This window comes from Catharus ustulatus, chromosome 16 (genome assembly GCF_009819885.2).
Source record: "Catharus ustulatus isolate bCatUst1 chromosome 16, bCatUst1.pri.v2, whole genome shotgun sequence".
In the NCBI taxonomy this organism is placed as follows: Eukaryota; Metazoa; Chordata; class Aves; order Passeriformes; family Turdidae; genus Catharus; species Catharus ustulatus.
In genome coordinates this window covers 2,247,203-2,264,268 of record NC_046236.1, presented here as the reverse complement: position 1 = coordinate 2,264,268, position 17,066 = coordinate 2,247,203, and the positions used below count along the sequence as shown (strand labels likewise).

Below are 17,066 nucleotides of genomic sequence, written 5' to 3'. Positions count from 1 at the left end.
GTAGCCGGGGAATGGGGGGTCAGGCCCTGGCGGGGACAAGGCCACAGCGTGTGGGCAGCCTGCCAGTCACCCTCCTTTTCACCCACCCTCGGTCCCCAGCCCCATGTGTGCTACATCCATGGTACCTGAGAGCAGCACTAGGTATTAGGAGAAGCGACCTCTCCTCCCCGAGCTTCTTACTTTAGCTCCCTTTCATTCTTTTCCCCTGCTCTAAACAAAGGAATGTTTAATGAGGCAGGCTTGGCAAATTAAGAAATCCAGCTGGAGGAGCAGCCTGGGGCTGGCTCTCAGCTCCACAGAGGGACCAGGGTGAGCCGGCAGCGGGACCCTGTGCTGGCTGTGAGGAAACCCAACCCACGGTGCTGCAGGGGCCAGCACAGCTGGGAAACCCATCCTGCAGCTCACCTCTGCAAAAACACAAGCAACTTCAAAGCCAGGAGCCTGCGAGGTGCTGGCACCGCACAGCCGGCATCACCCGGCTCTGTGACCGCACTGGCCCGGGGGAAAAGGAGACTTTCCAACGAACCCAGCCCTCCAGCAATGGGGAAAAAAGCAAAGAACAAAACCCAGGAGCATTATTCCTTTTGGCTAAGCAAACCCTGTGCGAACTTCCAGAGGATTTATGGCATTTTAAAATTTTCCCCTTCAGCAGAGCACTTCTCCAAGACTAAACATCTCCATCCACTGCAAGCTGGCCGGGCAGGGCTGCGGCAGTGAAGGTGCATATTTCTCTTGGCAAACGCAGAGCGCTGGCCCCAGGCTGGATCAGACAGCAGTGGAGGGAAGTGAACTGCCTGCTTTGAACAGCCACCATCATTCACACGTTATTTTTAATAGCTCAGTGAGACAGAGTCCACCCTCCCCAGGAGACTTGGCTCGAGCCCATTGCACTCACAGCTCCGCCATCAGACAAGCCGACAGGTCTGGCAGGGGGAGGAGGGGGGCCAGGAGGGGAGGGGAGCACTGAGGCTGGCGGTGGATAAATTTTGGAGTAGAGAATGGGATCTTCCAGCCATGTGGAATGGCAACTGGAGTGGGACAGAAGCTCAGCGTCTGCTGGAGTGCTGAGAGCACTTTGCCCTGGCTTGTCCGCACGTGTCACCGCTGGGTTTGTGTTTATTTTTTGTGGTGGGGTGATTATAAGGCTGTCTGAAGGGTCAGGGCACCATTTGTACTGCAGGAAACACTCAGGGGCCTTTGGGGAAGTCAGCACCTGGGTTATGTGCAGCAGCAGGTGGAAAGTCTTAGTGTAGCACTGGAGCTCCGGCTCCCTTCCATCAGTGCCTGGGGTTACCACTGTGCCTGAGCACTGTCACCAGAGGCCACTAACTTCCCAAGCCCACAGGCAGCAGAAGATCCACCACGAATGAGAGTCCACTGCAAACATCCAACCCTGCTCTCCACTGCATCCCTCCCTTCCCAAAGGCTTCCAGCCCCTTCTGCAGCCAGAGCCCCCAAGCCACAGGAAACCTCTAATAAGAGGCTGTTTGAACTTGACGTCAAGGCTTAAATTCTCTACTTATTTCCTAATCACTGTTATTTGCTGAGTTGTGCGGATCTGGCCGCCCAGCCCTTGCCCTCAGCGGGTCCTCGTCTCTGAGAGCCTTTGGTCCAGCTCCCACAAGGCAGGGCAGAGCCCAGGAGCCTGCAGAGCCCAGGAGCCCAGAGCCCTCCCACCCACGGGGCTCGCCTGGCATGTATCACTGCACTGGGGGTGCTTCCTGGCCTGCTGGCAGGACTGGGGCCCCCCTGCCAAACCCCACCTGGATTAAGGGGACAGCCCAATTTCCCCTGCCCTCAGCTCCTTGCCACTCCGAAGCCCAGCCCGGGCTGGGATGGTTTGGGGGACCAAAGCTCACCCCCCTGCAGGCAACAGGTTGGGCAGAGCTGCCTGCAGCACATCCAGAGAGGACAGTACCTGGGAGGCAGCTGGGCCTGCTCGGGGGTCAAAGATCCGCAGTTTCTTGTCCTGGTGAGATAAAAGAAAACAGAGGAGGGTTAAGGACCTTGGGGCCAGTGGGATGTCAGGATGCATTAAGCAGAAGGCTGGAATAAGCAGCCCTCCCCTTCCTGCCCATCACTGCCTGCAGTGCCTATCTCTATGGATGGCTTGCACTGTGTCCTCCCACATCATGGGTAGAGGGGTACTCCCAGAGCCTCACCAGGACCCTCAAAACTGCTCCCAGAAAAGGAGAGAGCCTTCAAAGTAGGGCCAGGGCTGGAGCCTAACCCTCAGATGCCATCCTGACTGCTGCAGGGAAATGAGCCCTTTCCTGCCTGGCACCCCTCTGCCAAATGGGGCATGGGACCCCCTCCGGCAGGGCTGGCAGGGCACAGAGGCAGCAAGGGGGTGCCCGGGTGCCAGCCCTGCTTCCAGGGCGCTGTTTGGGGAGCACACATTGTGCCAGCCAGAGCACGGCACGGGGGCTGATCTGCACTCCAGCTGGCAGGGCTTGGGCTTGTACCTACTGAGCCCAGCTGGCACGCTGGGCACGGGGCTCCATCCACGAGCTGGGACTCCAGCTCATCCCGCAGCCCAGGTCTGCGCGCTCCAGGCTCCCCCCGGGGCGCACCGCGGGGCTCCCCCCCAAACCCTTCACTGTCCCTCGGCTCGGGCTGCGCTCCCAGCCTGGGGCTGGGGCTGTGTGCTCAGAACTGCTTGCCGAGCCTCCGGACACGGCCTGCGGGGCTCGTGGCTTGCACACCGCCCTCGCACCCTCCTTTGCCCGCTCGCCCCGCTCCCCGGGCGCGGCCCCCGCGCGTTCCCGGCGCGTCCCGCAGCGAGCGGCCGGCGCCACCTAGTGCTGCTCCCTGCCCGCCTCCTCAGGGCTCGCTGACCCCGTTCCTGTCTTTTTCCACCCCAAAACTTCCCGTCCCTCCACGCTCCCCACTCCTGGAAGTGTTCCAGGCCAGACTGGATGGAGCTCTGAGCACCCCGGGCTACGGGAAAGTGTCCTTGCCCATGTCAGGGGGTGAAACGAGACTAGTTTTAACCTTCCAACCCAAACCATCCTGGGATTCTGTGAAACGGGTGCCCCTCAGGACCAGGGTGCATCCAGCAGCTGGCAGACAGCCCATGCATGCCGTGCCACAGCGAGGTCACCCTGGACACTGCTCACCTTGCAGGAGGTGCCAAGGAGGCGACCATCACGCTTCCAGGTCAGGCTCTGCAGCTGGTCCCCGTGGGAATCCAGGACTGCAGGGATAAAGCAAGGTCAGAGCCAGGATCAAGCAGGATCCCTCCTACAGACAGAGCAGGAGCCATCCCTCTCCTACCCAGAATACTTTCCAGGAGAAATGATCTGGCCTTTCCAAAGGGCTGGTGGCAGCCATGGCCCAGTGGGTCACTGCTGTGTCTGTGCAGGGAGCATTCCTGTGCTGCTGGCAGCTGGATACAAAGAGCAGGAGCCCTAGGAAAGTCCAGGCCTATGCTGCCACCCATCTCTTCTGCCCCTCAGGGTGGCTGAGGTCTGGGCAAGGCTGCTCAGCAACCACCCACATCTACCCATGCCCTGGGACATGGAGAGAGGGACCTGTCACCCAGCGGACACCCAGCAGAGCTCCTGTGGACACCTTGGACAGTACTGGAGCTTCACACCACTGCATCAGAGCGTAGGGAAGCACAGGCACAAGGGGCTGTGGTGCCCTGCCCAAAAAGCCACTTGAGCTGCCTTTTCCACGACACCAAGGTGAGACCTCGAGCCCAGGCACTGGCATGGTGAGACACATGGTGAGACACACAGAGAGGACATACAGTGACACATGGTGAGACACATGGGGAAGACACACAGTGACACAAAGGGAGGATACATGGGGCAGGACACGTGTCATGGGCAGTGACAGCCCTGCCTACCTGTCAGAGGCTGCTGCTGACCCAGGTCCCACACAGTGACTCTCCTCCCTGCTCCGCAGGCCAGGACAGCATCTGCTGTGGGGTGGAACTGCAGCGTGTCCACCAGGGCGCCCCCGGGCCCCAAGGTCAGCCCCGCACCATCAGGAAAGTTCTGGCCACTCTCGGGCAGGCGCCACACCTTCACCTGCAGCCCCAGAAGAGGAGGGTGGTCAGTCCCAGGGCAGGTGAGCACACAGCTGGGAGCTGGCCGTGCTCCACCTGGGCTTGCTGCTTTCCCAAGCTTTGGTCCCTGAGGATTTCCAGGTGGTGCCTCATTGCAGCTCGGTGGGATCAAGACCCAGATGGGAGGAGGTTGATTCTTGACCATCTGCTCTGCCCCCTTGGAGATGTCCCATTCTGCTATCCCCAGGCAGGCACCCTCCACCCCATGCTCCTCTTACTCCCATCACCCCAGCTCTGCAGTAAATCCCAGAGACACACTGAGGGTCACAGAGTGTTCCCTTGGGACCCCTGTCACTGAGCACTCACCGTCTCATCAGCAGAGCCCGTGGCCAGCAGGAGCTGATCAAAGGGCGAGAAGTCAAAGTCTGTGACCACATCTGGAAGGAGAAGGGCAGAAGTTTGTCCCCACCTTCCTCTGCAAACAGTGTGTCTGCCCCTTTGCTTTTCCCAGCCTGTTTCCTTCCCTACACACACAGCAATGGGGGGCAGATTCAGCCCCATCGAGGTGTTTTGGAGCAGCTCAGCTTTGCTTGAGTGCTTGAGCCCCTCCACTCCATCCCTTAGGGACCTGCACCCCTTTGGCAGGGATAGGAACCCTGGAAGGGGCATCTCCCTGTCTGATCCATGGACTGACACTCCCACAAGGTACAGGGAACAGCACGGACAGCACCAGGGTGTCTGTGCCACGTCCTGCTGGAGCCATGCTGGTGACAAGGCTCCCTTTGTAACCCCCCGGGCTGGCATGCCAGCAGCAGGGATGCTCCCGCGGCAGGGCCCGGCGGGAGGAAGGCTGGCACCAGCAGCAGCAGCCCCTCGGATGCATTTGGCATGCTCAGAAAAGTAGGTCACTGTGTACTTTTCTGCTTCCAGGAGACAGGCCCCGGAGGCATGAAGAGCAGGCAGCTCGCTCAGCTGCATCCACCCGGGAGGAGAGAAAATCCATTCCCTGCCATGGAGGCGTCGCTCTGGCACAGCCGGCTTCAAAGGACTCCTGCTGATCCCATTAGGAAGCCGTGGAGGTGGCGCTGGCTCCTGTGCACCCCTCTGGCGCTCCCCAGGGAGCAGAAGAACTCACTGCCTGCTTTTCCAACCCGAGGAAGTTCCTGGTGCCAGGGGCTGAGGTGGTGCAGGCTGGGCACTCTGCGCAGCCCTGCAGCCGTGCCAGGGCACACACGCAGGGAGGTGCTGGAACTAGCTCCCATCTTGCTGCTCTGGTGTAATTTTGGGGAAATGGGTAGTCAGTGCCCCTTAGGCTGCCACTCCAATGCCCTGAGGTGGGCACTACCCCTCCCTGTGCCTGGGCAGGGCAGAGCCCTGCTTCTTTACCAGCAGCGATGCTGCCATTGCCTCTTCCCTGCCACAATCACTCTGCCCACATCAGAGCTGCTGGTTCAGCCTGTTCCTCCTGCCACAGGAGCCAGTGATGCCCTGGTGATGCCAACTGCAGCCTGGTACTGGGAATTTCAGGGTGTGCAATGAGTAATATGGAAAGGCTGTGCTGGAAGGGTGTGAGGAAGAGCTACATGGCCCCACTGCTGCTGAGAGATGAAGGAACATGGATTGATTCCAGCCTGGCAGAGCCCCTCCTGGTGTCACCCTGCCTATGGGTGATGGTCCCTGGCAGGTCCCCATGTCCCTTGCCTGGCAGACAGCCCACCTTGGCCTGCCAGGCTTGCACTCAGCACCTGAACTCCCCACACAGCCAAACATGTGCTGTGGAGGTGGGAGGTGGCACCTGACACCCACCTGAGTGGCAGCAGAGCTGAGATATGATCCTCTTGCCCCCATCCTCACACTCCAGTGGCACAATGCCCAGCACACCTGCAGGAGAGGGCACAGGAGCAGGTCAGGAATCCCCCCAGCCCGGGACACACAAGGGGCACCCGGCTATGCAATGCAAGCCAAGAGATGTGGGACTGTCAACACTTTTGGGGGATCTCAGGGAAAGCCTCCTCCACTCAGCCTGGTGCCTCTGGGGTCTGGGAGACTGACCCACCACCCAGCCCCACAGGACCCCCTGGGACAAATCCATCCCACTCCCCAAGCAGTGCTGGGGACCCTTGTGCCTCACCGGGTGCCTCGGCATTGAAGGCGATCCAGCGGCAGCTGGCCTTCACGTGGTTCCCACAGGATGTGACGGAGCCTGCTCGGATACCACTGATCCAGGCCTGGCATGGAGAGAGAAAAACCATGTCGGGGGCTGCCTTGCTCTGGCAGGGCCTGGAGCACAGCTGGAGGACTATTGACACAGCATGGCCAGAGACCCTCAGCCCCAGAGCAGCTCCCATGCTGACAGAGAGCTGGAGACTGCTGACACCAATGGGATTATTCCATCCTCTGGGATGTCTCAGGGCAGTGTGGCTGCTCACACTCCTGTCACAAAGCACAGCCCCTCACTGAGGCTGAAGGCTGGGACACAGGAGCATGCCAGCTCTCAGTGCTGCCTCTCCCCCTGACTGACCCATCTCCGGGCTGTCCCCCTCTGCAAAGTGCTCAGAGGTCTTTGCACTAAACTGGTGCCAGAGAATCTGGATGGGACAAAAGCTCTTGGGCTGTGAAGCACCACAGGGTCAAGCTGTGGCTGACCAAGGCCAATAAACACCTCCAGCAGCACACTTCCCACATGGACACACAGCCAAGGAGCTGTATTATAGCACCAAAAGCAAACTCCCACTCTGCAGTGTTTCCCAGGGCTGAGCACTGCACTCCTGGGGCCCTGGGACACCCTCCATCAGCCAGACCCATTCCAGGCAACACAGACACCCCACCTCAAGCGGCCACCAGGGCCACGAGCTCCCTGGCACACCCAGGGCCAAGTCCAACCCTTGCCAGTGGCAATGGCAGGTCTTTCATGGAATGCACCAGGCCTGTGTGCCCACAGCAGCTCCTGGAAATGTGGATACCCCACAAACTGGGCAGATACCCAGGTAGGGAAGGGAAACCCCGAGCCCCAGGTTTTCTCTCCTTGCACAACTTCCGTTGGAGGCCTGACAGGGAGCAGTGGTTCCTGCAGCACTTCCTCCCTTCACAGCTCGGTGCAGACCTGTTAACCCTTCTCCTACCAAAGGCAGGTTCCTGTGCCCACATCCAGCAGGTGGGCAGGGGGCTGCAGTGGGGATGGGGAACAGGTTGGGAGCATGAGCAGGACCCTGGAATAAGGGCCCCACTGTCTGCATCCCATCACCCTGCACTGAGCCCTCAGCAAGGGGGACATCAGTCACATCTGGCCCCCAGCACCCCGGGATGCCATGCAGGACCCTTGCAGTGAAGTTTCATAGAGCTACTCCATCCTGACCCCACAATTTCATCATACACAGGAGGGCAGCAGCCCTCAAGGAAGTGGTCCTTCCTGCAGCATGCCAGCACGACCGGGAAAGCACATGAAACCATCCTGGCTACATCCCTAGAACAAACTGTGAGCTCTCAAGGGCCATCTGCCAGCAGAGCCCTGCAGATGCTGCCTTAGGAGAAGACTCAGATGTGATCCCTGATGTTTACACTGTGCTTCCTGATCCAGCCAGGTCGGGTGTCTGCTTGTGCCTCCATAAACAGGTGCTCCCTGCTGTGACACCTGAGATGGGTTTGGTGACAAGACTTCCTTTTTCCACCTCCTGCCCTGCGGGGAGTGCGTGGCCTCACTTCCAAGGATACATTTCATGCCTGAATGGGAAAAGCCTTTTGGAAAGGCCACCTTGCACAGCAGATCCCTCCCTGCACACAGGGAGGGCGCACATGGAGAGCACGCTGTCCCTCAGAGCTCCCCCACCGCGGAACTGTCACCAGGGCACGGGTGATGGGATGTCCCTGCCTGGAGGATGCCATGTCCTGCACAGCCAGGTGTCCCAGCACCCACACCCCACAGGCATGCACACTCCCCACTGCCAGTGACTCATCTGAACGCTGGGATTCACAGCCAAACTTTCATCCAGCTGAGATTTCAGTGACCTGACACCTGCTCTGCAGACACACCAAGGCTGGCACACCACAGGCATGGGGGCAATGTGTCCCCTCCCACAGCTGAAGCTCAGAGGATGTTTTGGGTGCTTGCTGGATTTGCAGAGGTATGTGAACACAGTTCATGCTGGCGGGGTGCAAGGACAGCTTAGCTGGGAAGTTACACAGAAGGAGTGTGTGCACACCCAAGGGCTAGGAGCAGCAGCAGCCTCACTCATGGCATGGTGCTGAGGAGGTGCTGGGTGAAGGGTGCCTGGCTCAGGGAGCCCCCAGAAGAGCTGTGTGTCCTGGTAATGCTCCCTGATGTGACTCATCCAGCCCTCACTCTGCATCTCTGCCTCTGCCCTGCCAAATCTGTAGGGACAGGCACCTGGGAGACTGCCCTGGCCCAGCTCTGCGGTTTGGGGGAAAGCAGGGTAGGGCTACCCACTGCCAACACCGTGCCAGGATTGTGATGCATGATTGGAGCTGGTTATTCATGGAGCAGAGGCCAGAGCTGGGCACCACCTGGCTCTGAGCTGCCCAGTGACACTCCCAGAGCTGCCTGGCCCCAGCGGTGCCGAGCTCCACAGCTCATGGCCAGGGTGATGGAGCTCAGCAGCATCCCGTGGGGCCCAGCACTTCCTCCGTGCCTGCGGAAGCGGGGTGGCAGAGCGGGGTGTCAGGAGCGAGGCCCAGCATTTCACAGTCAGTGCGTGGTTCCCTGGCTGGTACAGGAGGGTGAGATACCGAGCGGCAGCGGGCAGCAAGAATCGGGGCTGCACCGCCTGTGCCGGCCGTGCCCAGCGGCAGGCGGGGAGCAACCACCACGGGACGGGTAACCCATGCCAGCCGCTGCCATCCAGCGGGGGCTGCACCGACCCAGGACAGGGCTGGGGTTCCCCACCAGGCCCACCTGCGGAGCGCCCCGGGGCCGGGATCCACCGCGGAGCCCGGTATGGGCAGCAGCGGGTGCCAAGGAGGGGCCGTCCGGGCGACGCACCCGCACCGCGGCCGGGGGACCCGGGCACGGCCCCGCCACCCCGGCGATGCCACAGCCGCGGAGCCCGGAGCCGCGCCCTGCCGGTGCCGCGGGGCGGGGCTGGTCCTGCCGTGTGCCCGTGCCTGTCCCTGTCCCTGCCCGCCGGCAGCCCCGGCCCCGCCGCCCCCGCGATCCCCCGCTACTGGCGGGTCCCGCAGCGCTCACCTCCCTGCGGGGCAGCCGGGCCTCGGTGTGCCGGAACTTGGACGCCTTGAAGCGGTTCATGGCGCTCCGGTTGTACCGCACCGAGCCTTGCCCAGCCCGGCCCGGAGCCCCGCCCCGCCCCGAGCCCCGCCCCTGGGCCAGCCCCCGCCCCACGCGCGTCCCGTGTGCGCTGTGTCCCCGCTGTCACCGGGAGCGGGGCACAGACCCCCAGCCCCGGCTCCTCGAAGCCCTGTCGGAGCCTCCAACCCCGGTGTCGGAGCCACCCCTGGGGTGACTGTCCGGCGGTTCTGGGGATTCCCTTCCCTCCCTCCCCCAGAGGCTCATGGTCACACCCGGCTGTCACCCTGCTCTCCTGTCACACAGGGGCAGCGGTTCCGGCGAGCTCTGGGCCAGGAGGACGGGGACAGCGGGAGGTTTCCAGTGCCGTGGGCTCGGTGTGCTCGCCCCCTCCACGGCCCGGCAGTAGGCGGTGAACAGAGACATTTGTGTACTCACGGCTGCGGGGAAGGGAGGAGGAGGAGGCAGCGCTGGATCTGAGCCCACTCAGCCCTCTGGGCCCGGCTGTGCCGTCACCCAGGCCCGGGGGAAGCCAGGCCTCGTGCCCTGCTTTCACCCGGCCGTGACAGTGGCGTGTGCGCAGCAGGGGCTGGCAAGTCTCGGTGGCCGCTCAGGCCGGCGGAGCCTCCCCCGCGCCGCAGGCCCGAGCCTCTGCTGAGGAGCGCTCGGAGGCGCCAGCCCCGGTGACGAGGGCGGGAGAGAGACACGCTTGGCACGAATCATCCTCCTCCTCTCCAGAGGAAAGCTGCTACCTCGCTGTGGGTGCCGTGCCAGGCTGCTGTGCTGTATGAGTATGGGCGCTGCGTCACTGCACTCGCTGTGGTTTCAGAGCCTTTATTCCCCTTTCTGTCCGACATTTCACCTGCTAGGGGAGAAGAGCAGCCCTGGAAGGGCGCAGAGAGAGCAGAGGGCAAGGTTCCCAGCCCCGGCTGCCCAGCCTCGCTGCACGAGGGTATCGCAGGGGGCAGTGCCCGGCTGTCCCCAGCCGTGTCCCCGCGCATTCCCTGCCCGGCGTCCCCGGGACCCACGGCTGCCCCACGCCCGCTCGAGCTCCGCCCCGCGGCCCGCCGAGCTCCGCGCATGCGCAAGCGTGGCACAACGACGGCCGCGGCGCCGTGCGCATGCGCGACTCGTCCCCGTCGTGGGGTGCGCAGGCGCAGCGCCGCGCGCGGGCCAAGATGGCGGCTGGGAGCGCATCGCGCTGGGTCGGGGCGGCCGCGGGGCGCGGGGCAGGCAACGCGCGGCCGCCGCTGCTGCTTCTGCTCCGCGGGCTCCGCGTCCCGCCCGCCCGCGCCCCGCGCCGCCTCCTACTGCTCCGCGCTGGGCTCTGCGCCGCGGGTGAGGGCGGGCGGGCTGGGCCGGCGGGGCGCGGGTCTTTTCTCCCGCCTGTGTCCCTTCCTCCGCCCGGCCCGACCCTCACGGCGGGCCCTCTCCTCCTCTTCCGCAGGGACGAAACACGCTGCTGCCGCCGCCGCCGCCTTCCACAGCAGCGCGTCCCGCGCCAAGGAGGACTATTACCAGGTGCTGGGGGTGCCCCGCACCGCCACGCAGAAGGAGATCAAGAAGGCCTATTACCAGGTGCGTCGGGACCGGCCGGGCCCCTTGGGCAGCCAGAGAAGCCAGGGCTGCCCCTTCGGCGGGGCAGGGAACAAACCCATCCCCGTGTTTGGAGCCGCTGATGTCAAGGGGAGGCGGCAGTGGGAAAGCTCAGCACATGGCCTTGGGGATCGCTTCCAAAAGCATGGTCTGCCTGTGCTGTCATTGCTTGTCTCCTTCCAGAAGGATCTAGGGTTGTTGAGAAGATCAGGGTCAGCTCCTGTATTTTCTTGTTTTGGGTTGATAAAGGAAAATGAAAGGTTTTAGTTCCCGGGAATGCATCTGGTGAATGCCAGGCTCTGCCTGATGTGTCTTTCCTGGCATGTGAGATATGCTAAAATAAATAACTCCTGCCTGTCCCTAATAATTGGGTCTTGTTTTTTTAGTTGGCAAAGAAATACCACCCTGACACAAACAAGGATGACCCCAAAGCGAAGGAGAAGTTCTCTCAGCTGGCAGAAGCCTATGAGGTAATAGCAGGATTTTGTTGTGATGAGAAGGAGGAAGGATTAGAGGGTAGACAAGGGGAAATGTTTCCTGTTAAACCATGGCTGGTTTTTGATGCCCTTCAATCTGGAGTACCTCTGTCCCAAGAAATTACTTAGTCCAAGTATCTGATTTAGCTGCTTTGGGCTCTTTCAGTTTGCCCCTTCCTTAGCAGTGACTGGCATAGTTGTGACTTCTATGAAATTATTGTCAGTTTAAATAACGAATAAAAAACCTGTCAGCAGGTTTTGAGACAGAGGGACTTTGACTGTGCTCCCCCAGCACTGTTTTTTGATCCAACACTCTTCAGCTGATACAAAAATTATCAGCTACTTAATATAAGTTATTTCTTGCTTTTTATGAATTAGTAAGACCTTGTCACTTTTCTGGTGATGAGCCAAAAGACACCAGGGATACAGCAGCTTGTCCCTAACTCCTGTGGCGCTGAGAGCTGGACGAGACCTCGATGGAGGGTCTGAGACCTGAGATCCAGGGATCCTCCTGGATCCTGCAATCCCCTGATGGCCCCATTCCTTGCCCCCAGGTGCTGAGTGACGAGGTGAAGAGGAAGCAGTACGATGCCTACGGAACAGCGAGCTTCGAGGCCGGCGCGGCCGGGGCAGGGGCCGGCGCGGGGCGGCAGTACTGGAGCAGCGGCCCCTCCATCGACCCTGAGGAGCTCTTCAGGAAGATCTTTGGGGAGTTCTCAGGATCCCCTTTTGGTGATTTTCAGACTGTCTTTGAGCAGCCACAGGAGGTAAGAGATGCCTTTATTTAGGAATGAAATGGCAAACTTAAAGCAGCATGTCTCCCCAGCTTCTTTCACAGAGCGCTCTGGGTGCTTCAGCAAGGAGTTATTTCTGGGAATGTCAGTGTGTGAGTGTCCTGTGGCATGGGGAGAGTCTCATAGTTCTGCTAAGCTGTGCAGAAACACACCCCACACCTACAGACAGGATATTTTTTCTGGGCTTGAACTACTTCTCTGGTGTTTACTGACACTACCCAGTACTGATGAGCAGTTCCATCACTGGGGAGGCATTGTTTCTGCTGCAGGTTGATTTACGTGTGGCTACTTTGATCTATAATGCTAAAACCCACAAAATACCTTGGAACTGTAAACCAGGCCTTCCAGCAATATGTTTGGCTGCTTAATTTTGCAACTTAATTAGCTTTGTGTTGCAGAGGCCCATAATAAAATCTGTCTTGTTCTTTGTGCTGTAGCTAAATGCTCCTTTAAGTGTTGATGGTTCATGTGTTATCTTTGGAAGTGTTTGGTACTCCTGGTTTTACTAAAAATGACCTTTCTTGTATAAGGAGAATTTCCTCTTTACTGATGACTTCTATTTTAAGCATTGTTTGGTATTTAGCCTAAGCACTTCTCAGTCTCCTTAAGACCCTGTCACACCTCAGTCATGGATCTATATCCATGTTTCCTGTGCAGTATATCATGGAACTGACATTCACCCAAGCTGCAAAAGGTGTTAACAAGGAGATTGTGGTGAACATCCAGGACTCCTGTGTGCGCTGCGATGGCAAGGGACACGAACCTGGCACCAAAGCTCAGCGCTGTCACTACTGCAATGGCACAGGCATGGTAAGTGCTGAACAGGACATCAGCTCTGCTCTGCTTTCCCTTCTTGAGGACAGTCACTTCGTTCCATGTTGAAAAATTCTCACCACACCCATCAGCTTATCTCAGGTGAAGCTGAGTTAATGTCAGCTTGATGCTAATAGGGAGATTTTCTTTGTGTTAAAACGCTGTGGCCAGCTGAAAGCATGAGCCTTCAGGCTGGATCCTCTGCTACTGCACATCCCACAAATCATGTGAATATAATGTAACAGCTCTGAAATTCCTCAGGCAATAAATGGATATCTTTTGTCTTTGGGGGATGGAGGAGGGTGGTGAAAACCCAAGGGTAATAATAAAATAAGAAAATGCAGGTAAAGATGGAGCTGCAGGCTCTGGGTTTCCATGCATCTTATTCCTTGTATGCTTCAGTGGTTCAGTCCAGAACTTAGTCAGCATAAGGTTTACTTGGACACTGGCAGTAATTCGTGTAAATGGATTGTCCTTGGATTCATCAGAACACAGATGTTTGTAGCACTGTAAGGAGCTTTGTTCCTTGTACATTGAAGCCTAGACACTGAGGGAGGTGTGTTTCCCGTGCCCTCAGCTCGTAGACACTTGCTCGTGGTAGTGGTGATGTTCAGTGGAAATCGGAATGTGATGGTGAGTGGATTTCAGAGCCAGCTTTCTGCTCTAGCTCCTGCTGAAGGATATCTCTGTCGTGACAGGGTTTGGTCAGAGCTCAGACGTGCTGTGTGAAAAGTCCCTTGTCAGTACTCCTGATTTGGCCACTGTGTGTTTGTTCCTCCCCAGGAGACCATCAACACGGGCCCATTCGTGATGCGCTCCACGTGCCGGCGCTGCAGCGGCCGCGGCTCCATCATCACCACACCCTGCGTCATGTGCCGGGGCACGGGGCAGACCAAGCAGAAGAAGACAGTCATGGTTCCTGTGCCAGCTGGTCAGTGCTGTACCTGTCTGCTGCTCTCTCTTAAAGAACTGTAGTTATTTACTGCTACTGCCAGGTACAACTGGTGGGGGGGCAGTGTAAGAACTTTTGCTGCAGAGCAATGTGTTTAAAGCAAAGCAGGTTGAGAGCCTAGCAATGGAATGGGCTAGTGATGAGGTGGACCTCTGGCCATGGATATAAATGTCTGCTTTGCCCTTCCTGACCTTTCGTTCTTGCCTGGGTCCTCCTAGGCATGTTTTGAAGAGTGAATCTCCAAAGGTTTTGTTGCCACGGGTCTTTCATTTGTCCTTGATACAGCTTGGGGAGAGGATGGGAATCCTGAAAGCCTTGACCTGGCTCAGAGGGATGTGCTGATGGCCTTCCTCACCAGAGAGGATAATTCAGTGGTGGCACTAAGACTTGCTTCTTTGAGACAACCCTGGGAGAGCAGCCTGTAATTTTTGTGCAGCTTGTGGAGGCTGCTGTGTTCTTTAATCCAATGTATTTCTGTAAAGAATTCTGTAGATACTGAAGTAACAGGTGTGTTGGGGCATAGGGGTCACCTATGTGCTGTGCTGACCCGTCCTCCTTTGGGCTGTGGTGGCCAGCTCTTGGGATTGACAAGAATTGTAGGTATCCATATGGGTTATACCCAAGGTCACATTCCCTCCTGTTCTGATTGCAGGTGTTGAGGATGGGCAGACAGTTCGGATGCCTGTGGGGAAGAAAGAAATTTTCATTACGTTCAGGGTATGTATCCCAAACTGGTTTGTTATTTAAGTTGGTTATTCCCTTCTCAACTGCCTGGGAAAGGACTGCAGAATGGGCAGAGGAGGAAGAGCCAGTGATCCTTTGGAACAGCTGAGGTAATGTGATGCCTGTGAACTTTCTGAGACAGCAGGAGATCTGCATTGTATCGAGGGGTGTAGCTTTGAACCTGTTCTTGAAGAATCGTGCCTTGTTCTAGGACTAGGCCCTCAGGGTAGTGTGAATGAAAATGCAAATTGGGTTCTTCATCTCTTGCTTTTTTTGTCTTGGAAATGGGAGGGAGCTGCCTGCTGGCAGGGGTGGCAGAGCTCTGGGAGGTGCCACAGGAGGCTGCTGGGTGAAGCGTCCTTCTGCGGATCCACCTTCTGGGCTGCTCTGTACTTGTGCTGTAGCTGGGCCTCCTGTCACAGTCCTGCCACACACATCCCTGTTGAGGAGAAATTTTTTTTCAGCACCTTTCATGGTGCAGGAGGGTTTAATTCTCTTCCAGCTTGTGAGGCCACTGCAAAGGTGCTTCATCTCCTTCTCACTTTTGGCTTTCCTCTGTTGAGGGTGCTGGACAGGGCAGTGTCTGTCTCTGCAGAACCATAGTGACCTGGATAAACTAACAGCAGGATTAGGGGAGGGAGTTCCTGACACAGGAAGCAGGGATCCTTCCAATCCTTTGGCTAATTCAGTTATGTCAAGACCTGTGTTTTACTAGAAGACCAAACATTAACTCACAGTTCTTAGCCATGCAGTATGGGGATGGCATATTATTTTCCTGAGACCCTTGGGAGCAGTTTACCAGGAGAGCGTGGTGTGCTCACTGCTCTTTGGACCTTTCCTGCCCTCCAGGTTCAGAAGAGCTCTGTGTTCCGACGAAACGGAGCCGACATCCACTCGGATCTCCTGATCTCAATAGCTCAGGCTGTGCTGGGAGGCACAGCCCGGTGTCAAGGCTTGTATGAGACAATCAACATCACAGTGAGTACCAATACACTGGGCATGACTCAGTGGGGCACAGCAATGCTGCCAAGGTGGGGAAAATCTCCTAAGTCTGCCAGTATTGCATTTCAGACTCCTTCAGGATCAAGCCTTGGGTAGTTTGTGACCTGCCTGATCACAGCTTCTTTCCTGTTGCCGTGTAGGGACAGGGAAAGAAAGAGATTGCTGGATAAGCCCCATCCAAGGGCTACAGACTGTGTCAGGTTCTTTACTTACTCCTTCAGCTTTTCCATCATTACTGGCTTGGGGATGTATCCCAATGCATGAGCAATACCAGAGCTCTCCCATCCTACTTTAGAGCTTGTTGGAGAAGCAGATAATTTAGATGTGTAATTATTATATAAATGTTTAATTAGAGTAATAATTGTGACACCTGTGTGTTTATAGATACCCCCTGGTATTCAGCCAGACCAGAGAATTCGTATGAGTGGGAAAGGCATTCCCAAGGTCAACAGCTATGGCTACGGAGACCACTACATCCACATAAAGATAAAAGTTCCTCAGTAAGTAGAGCTAAAACAAATTCCTGTGAAATCTTAATTTTTTTTTGCAAAAAATGTTGTTAGAAGCTGTGAAAATCCTGTGAGGTGAAATGCAGTGGGTCCTCTCTCTCCTCTTCCACTGAGAATTCTTTATAGATCATTCCTTATAGATGTCTCATTTAAAGAATACGTGGATTCCTGGTGTATTCCTACACAATGTACTCCTGTCCCTGCCCCTCGTGCGTGTGCTGGGGGAGGTTTGGAAGGGCCCTGTCCCCAGGCCACCCCTGAGCCCATGTCCTGGTGCCACAGGAGGCTGACAGATCGCCAGCGAGCCTTAATGATGAGCTACGCCGAGGACGAGGCCGACGTGGATGGCACGGTGAATGGCGTCACCAACACAGCGTCAGGTGAGCAGGGGGAGCTCCTGCCCTTCCCTGGGCAGCTGCTGTGGGAGTGCAGAGAGCTCCCTGAGCATTCCTGGGGAGCAAGGTGAGCCAGGGTCACTGTGAGGCCTGTGGCAGTACAGCCTGGTGTAACAGAAATAGTTCTAGTGTGGTATTAACAGGCTGGAGCACAGCAGGGAGGCAGCCTCTTCCCAGGAAGCTTCTTCCAGTACTTACTGGGCAAATCCATGTGTGAGGAGAGAGCAGGCACTGAGTACTCCAGGGTCCAGACAAGCTGTGCTGATGAATGCCTCCTGCTCCCTGCTTCTCCTGTGCCAGGACTTGCCTTGAGGCAGGAAAGCAAATGCGCTTCAGGCCAGTTTCCTGTGTGATCCCAATCCAGTGTGCTTGTGAGCACAGCAGGGCTGTTTCTCCTGGAATGCTGATGGGAGTTTCAACTGGGGCTAAACTCTGTGTGTGAGGGGAAACCTGGGCTAGGAGTGTCCATTGGTGCCAGTGTCAACTCTGGTCAGTGCCAGGGAGGAGTGAAGGCAGCTGGGAGCTTTGTGAAGC

General features: G+C 57.7%; 2 protein-coding genes across 3 annotated transcripts in view; one reads left to right on the top strand and one right to left on the bottom strand.

Annotated features, from left to right (window-relative positions):
* The window catches only part of LOC117003647 (coronin-7-like), a 37,342-nt gene extending 28,019 nt beyond the window's left edge, over nucleotides 1-9,323 (bottom strand). For both annotated transcript variants that reach the window (XM_033073678.2, XM_033073675.1), the window contains exons 1-7: nucleotides 9,216-9,323; nucleotides 6,147-6,243; nucleotides 5,822-5,896; nucleotides 4,382-4,452; nucleotides 3,854-4,037; nucleotides 3,120-3,196; nucleotides 1,919-1,969 (exon numbers count right to left, since the gene is read on the bottom strand). In XM_033073678.2, the coding sequence (XP_032929569.1) occupies nucleotides 1,919-1,969; nucleotides 3,120-3,196; nucleotides 3,854-4,037; nucleotides 4,382-4,452; nucleotides 5,822-5,896; nucleotides 6,147-6,243; nucleotides 9,216-9,275 (615 nt within the window). In that variant the 5' untranslated portion in view covers nucleotides 9,276-9,323. The remainder of the gene's footprint in view (nucleotides 1-1,918; nucleotides 1,970-3,119; nucleotides 3,197-3,853; nucleotides 4,038-4,381; nucleotides 4,453-5,821; nucleotides 5,897-6,146; nucleotides 6,244-9,215) is intronic.
* DNAJA3 (DnaJ heat shock protein family (Hsp40) member A3) overlaps nucleotides 9,274-17,066 on the top strand; it is an 11,079-nt gene continuing 3,286 nt past the window's right edge. The window contains exons 1-12 of the mRNA XM_033074320.1: nucleotides 9,274-9,485; nucleotides 9,859-10,030; nucleotides 10,142-10,610; nucleotides 10,720-10,850; nucleotides 11,255-11,338; nucleotides 11,899-12,111; nucleotides 12,796-12,948; nucleotides 13,735-13,882; nucleotides 14,556-14,620; nucleotides 15,476-15,604; nucleotides 16,013-16,128; nucleotides 16,420-16,517. Coding sequence (XP_032930211.1) covers nucleotides 9,274-9,485; nucleotides 9,859-10,030; nucleotides 10,142-10,610; nucleotides 10,720-10,850; nucleotides 11,255-11,338; nucleotides 11,899-12,111; nucleotides 12,796-12,948; nucleotides 13,735-13,882; nucleotides 14,556-14,620; nucleotides 15,476-15,604; nucleotides 16,013-16,128; nucleotides 16,420-16,517 — 1,990 coding nt within the window. The remainder of the gene's footprint in view (nucleotides 9,486-9,858; nucleotides 10,031-10,141; nucleotides 10,611-10,719; nucleotides 10,851-11,254; nucleotides 11,339-11,898; nucleotides 12,112-12,795; nucleotides 12,949-13,734; nucleotides 13,883-14,555; nucleotides 14,621-15,475; nucleotides 15,605-16,012; nucleotides 16,129-16,419; nucleotides 16,518-17,066) is intronic.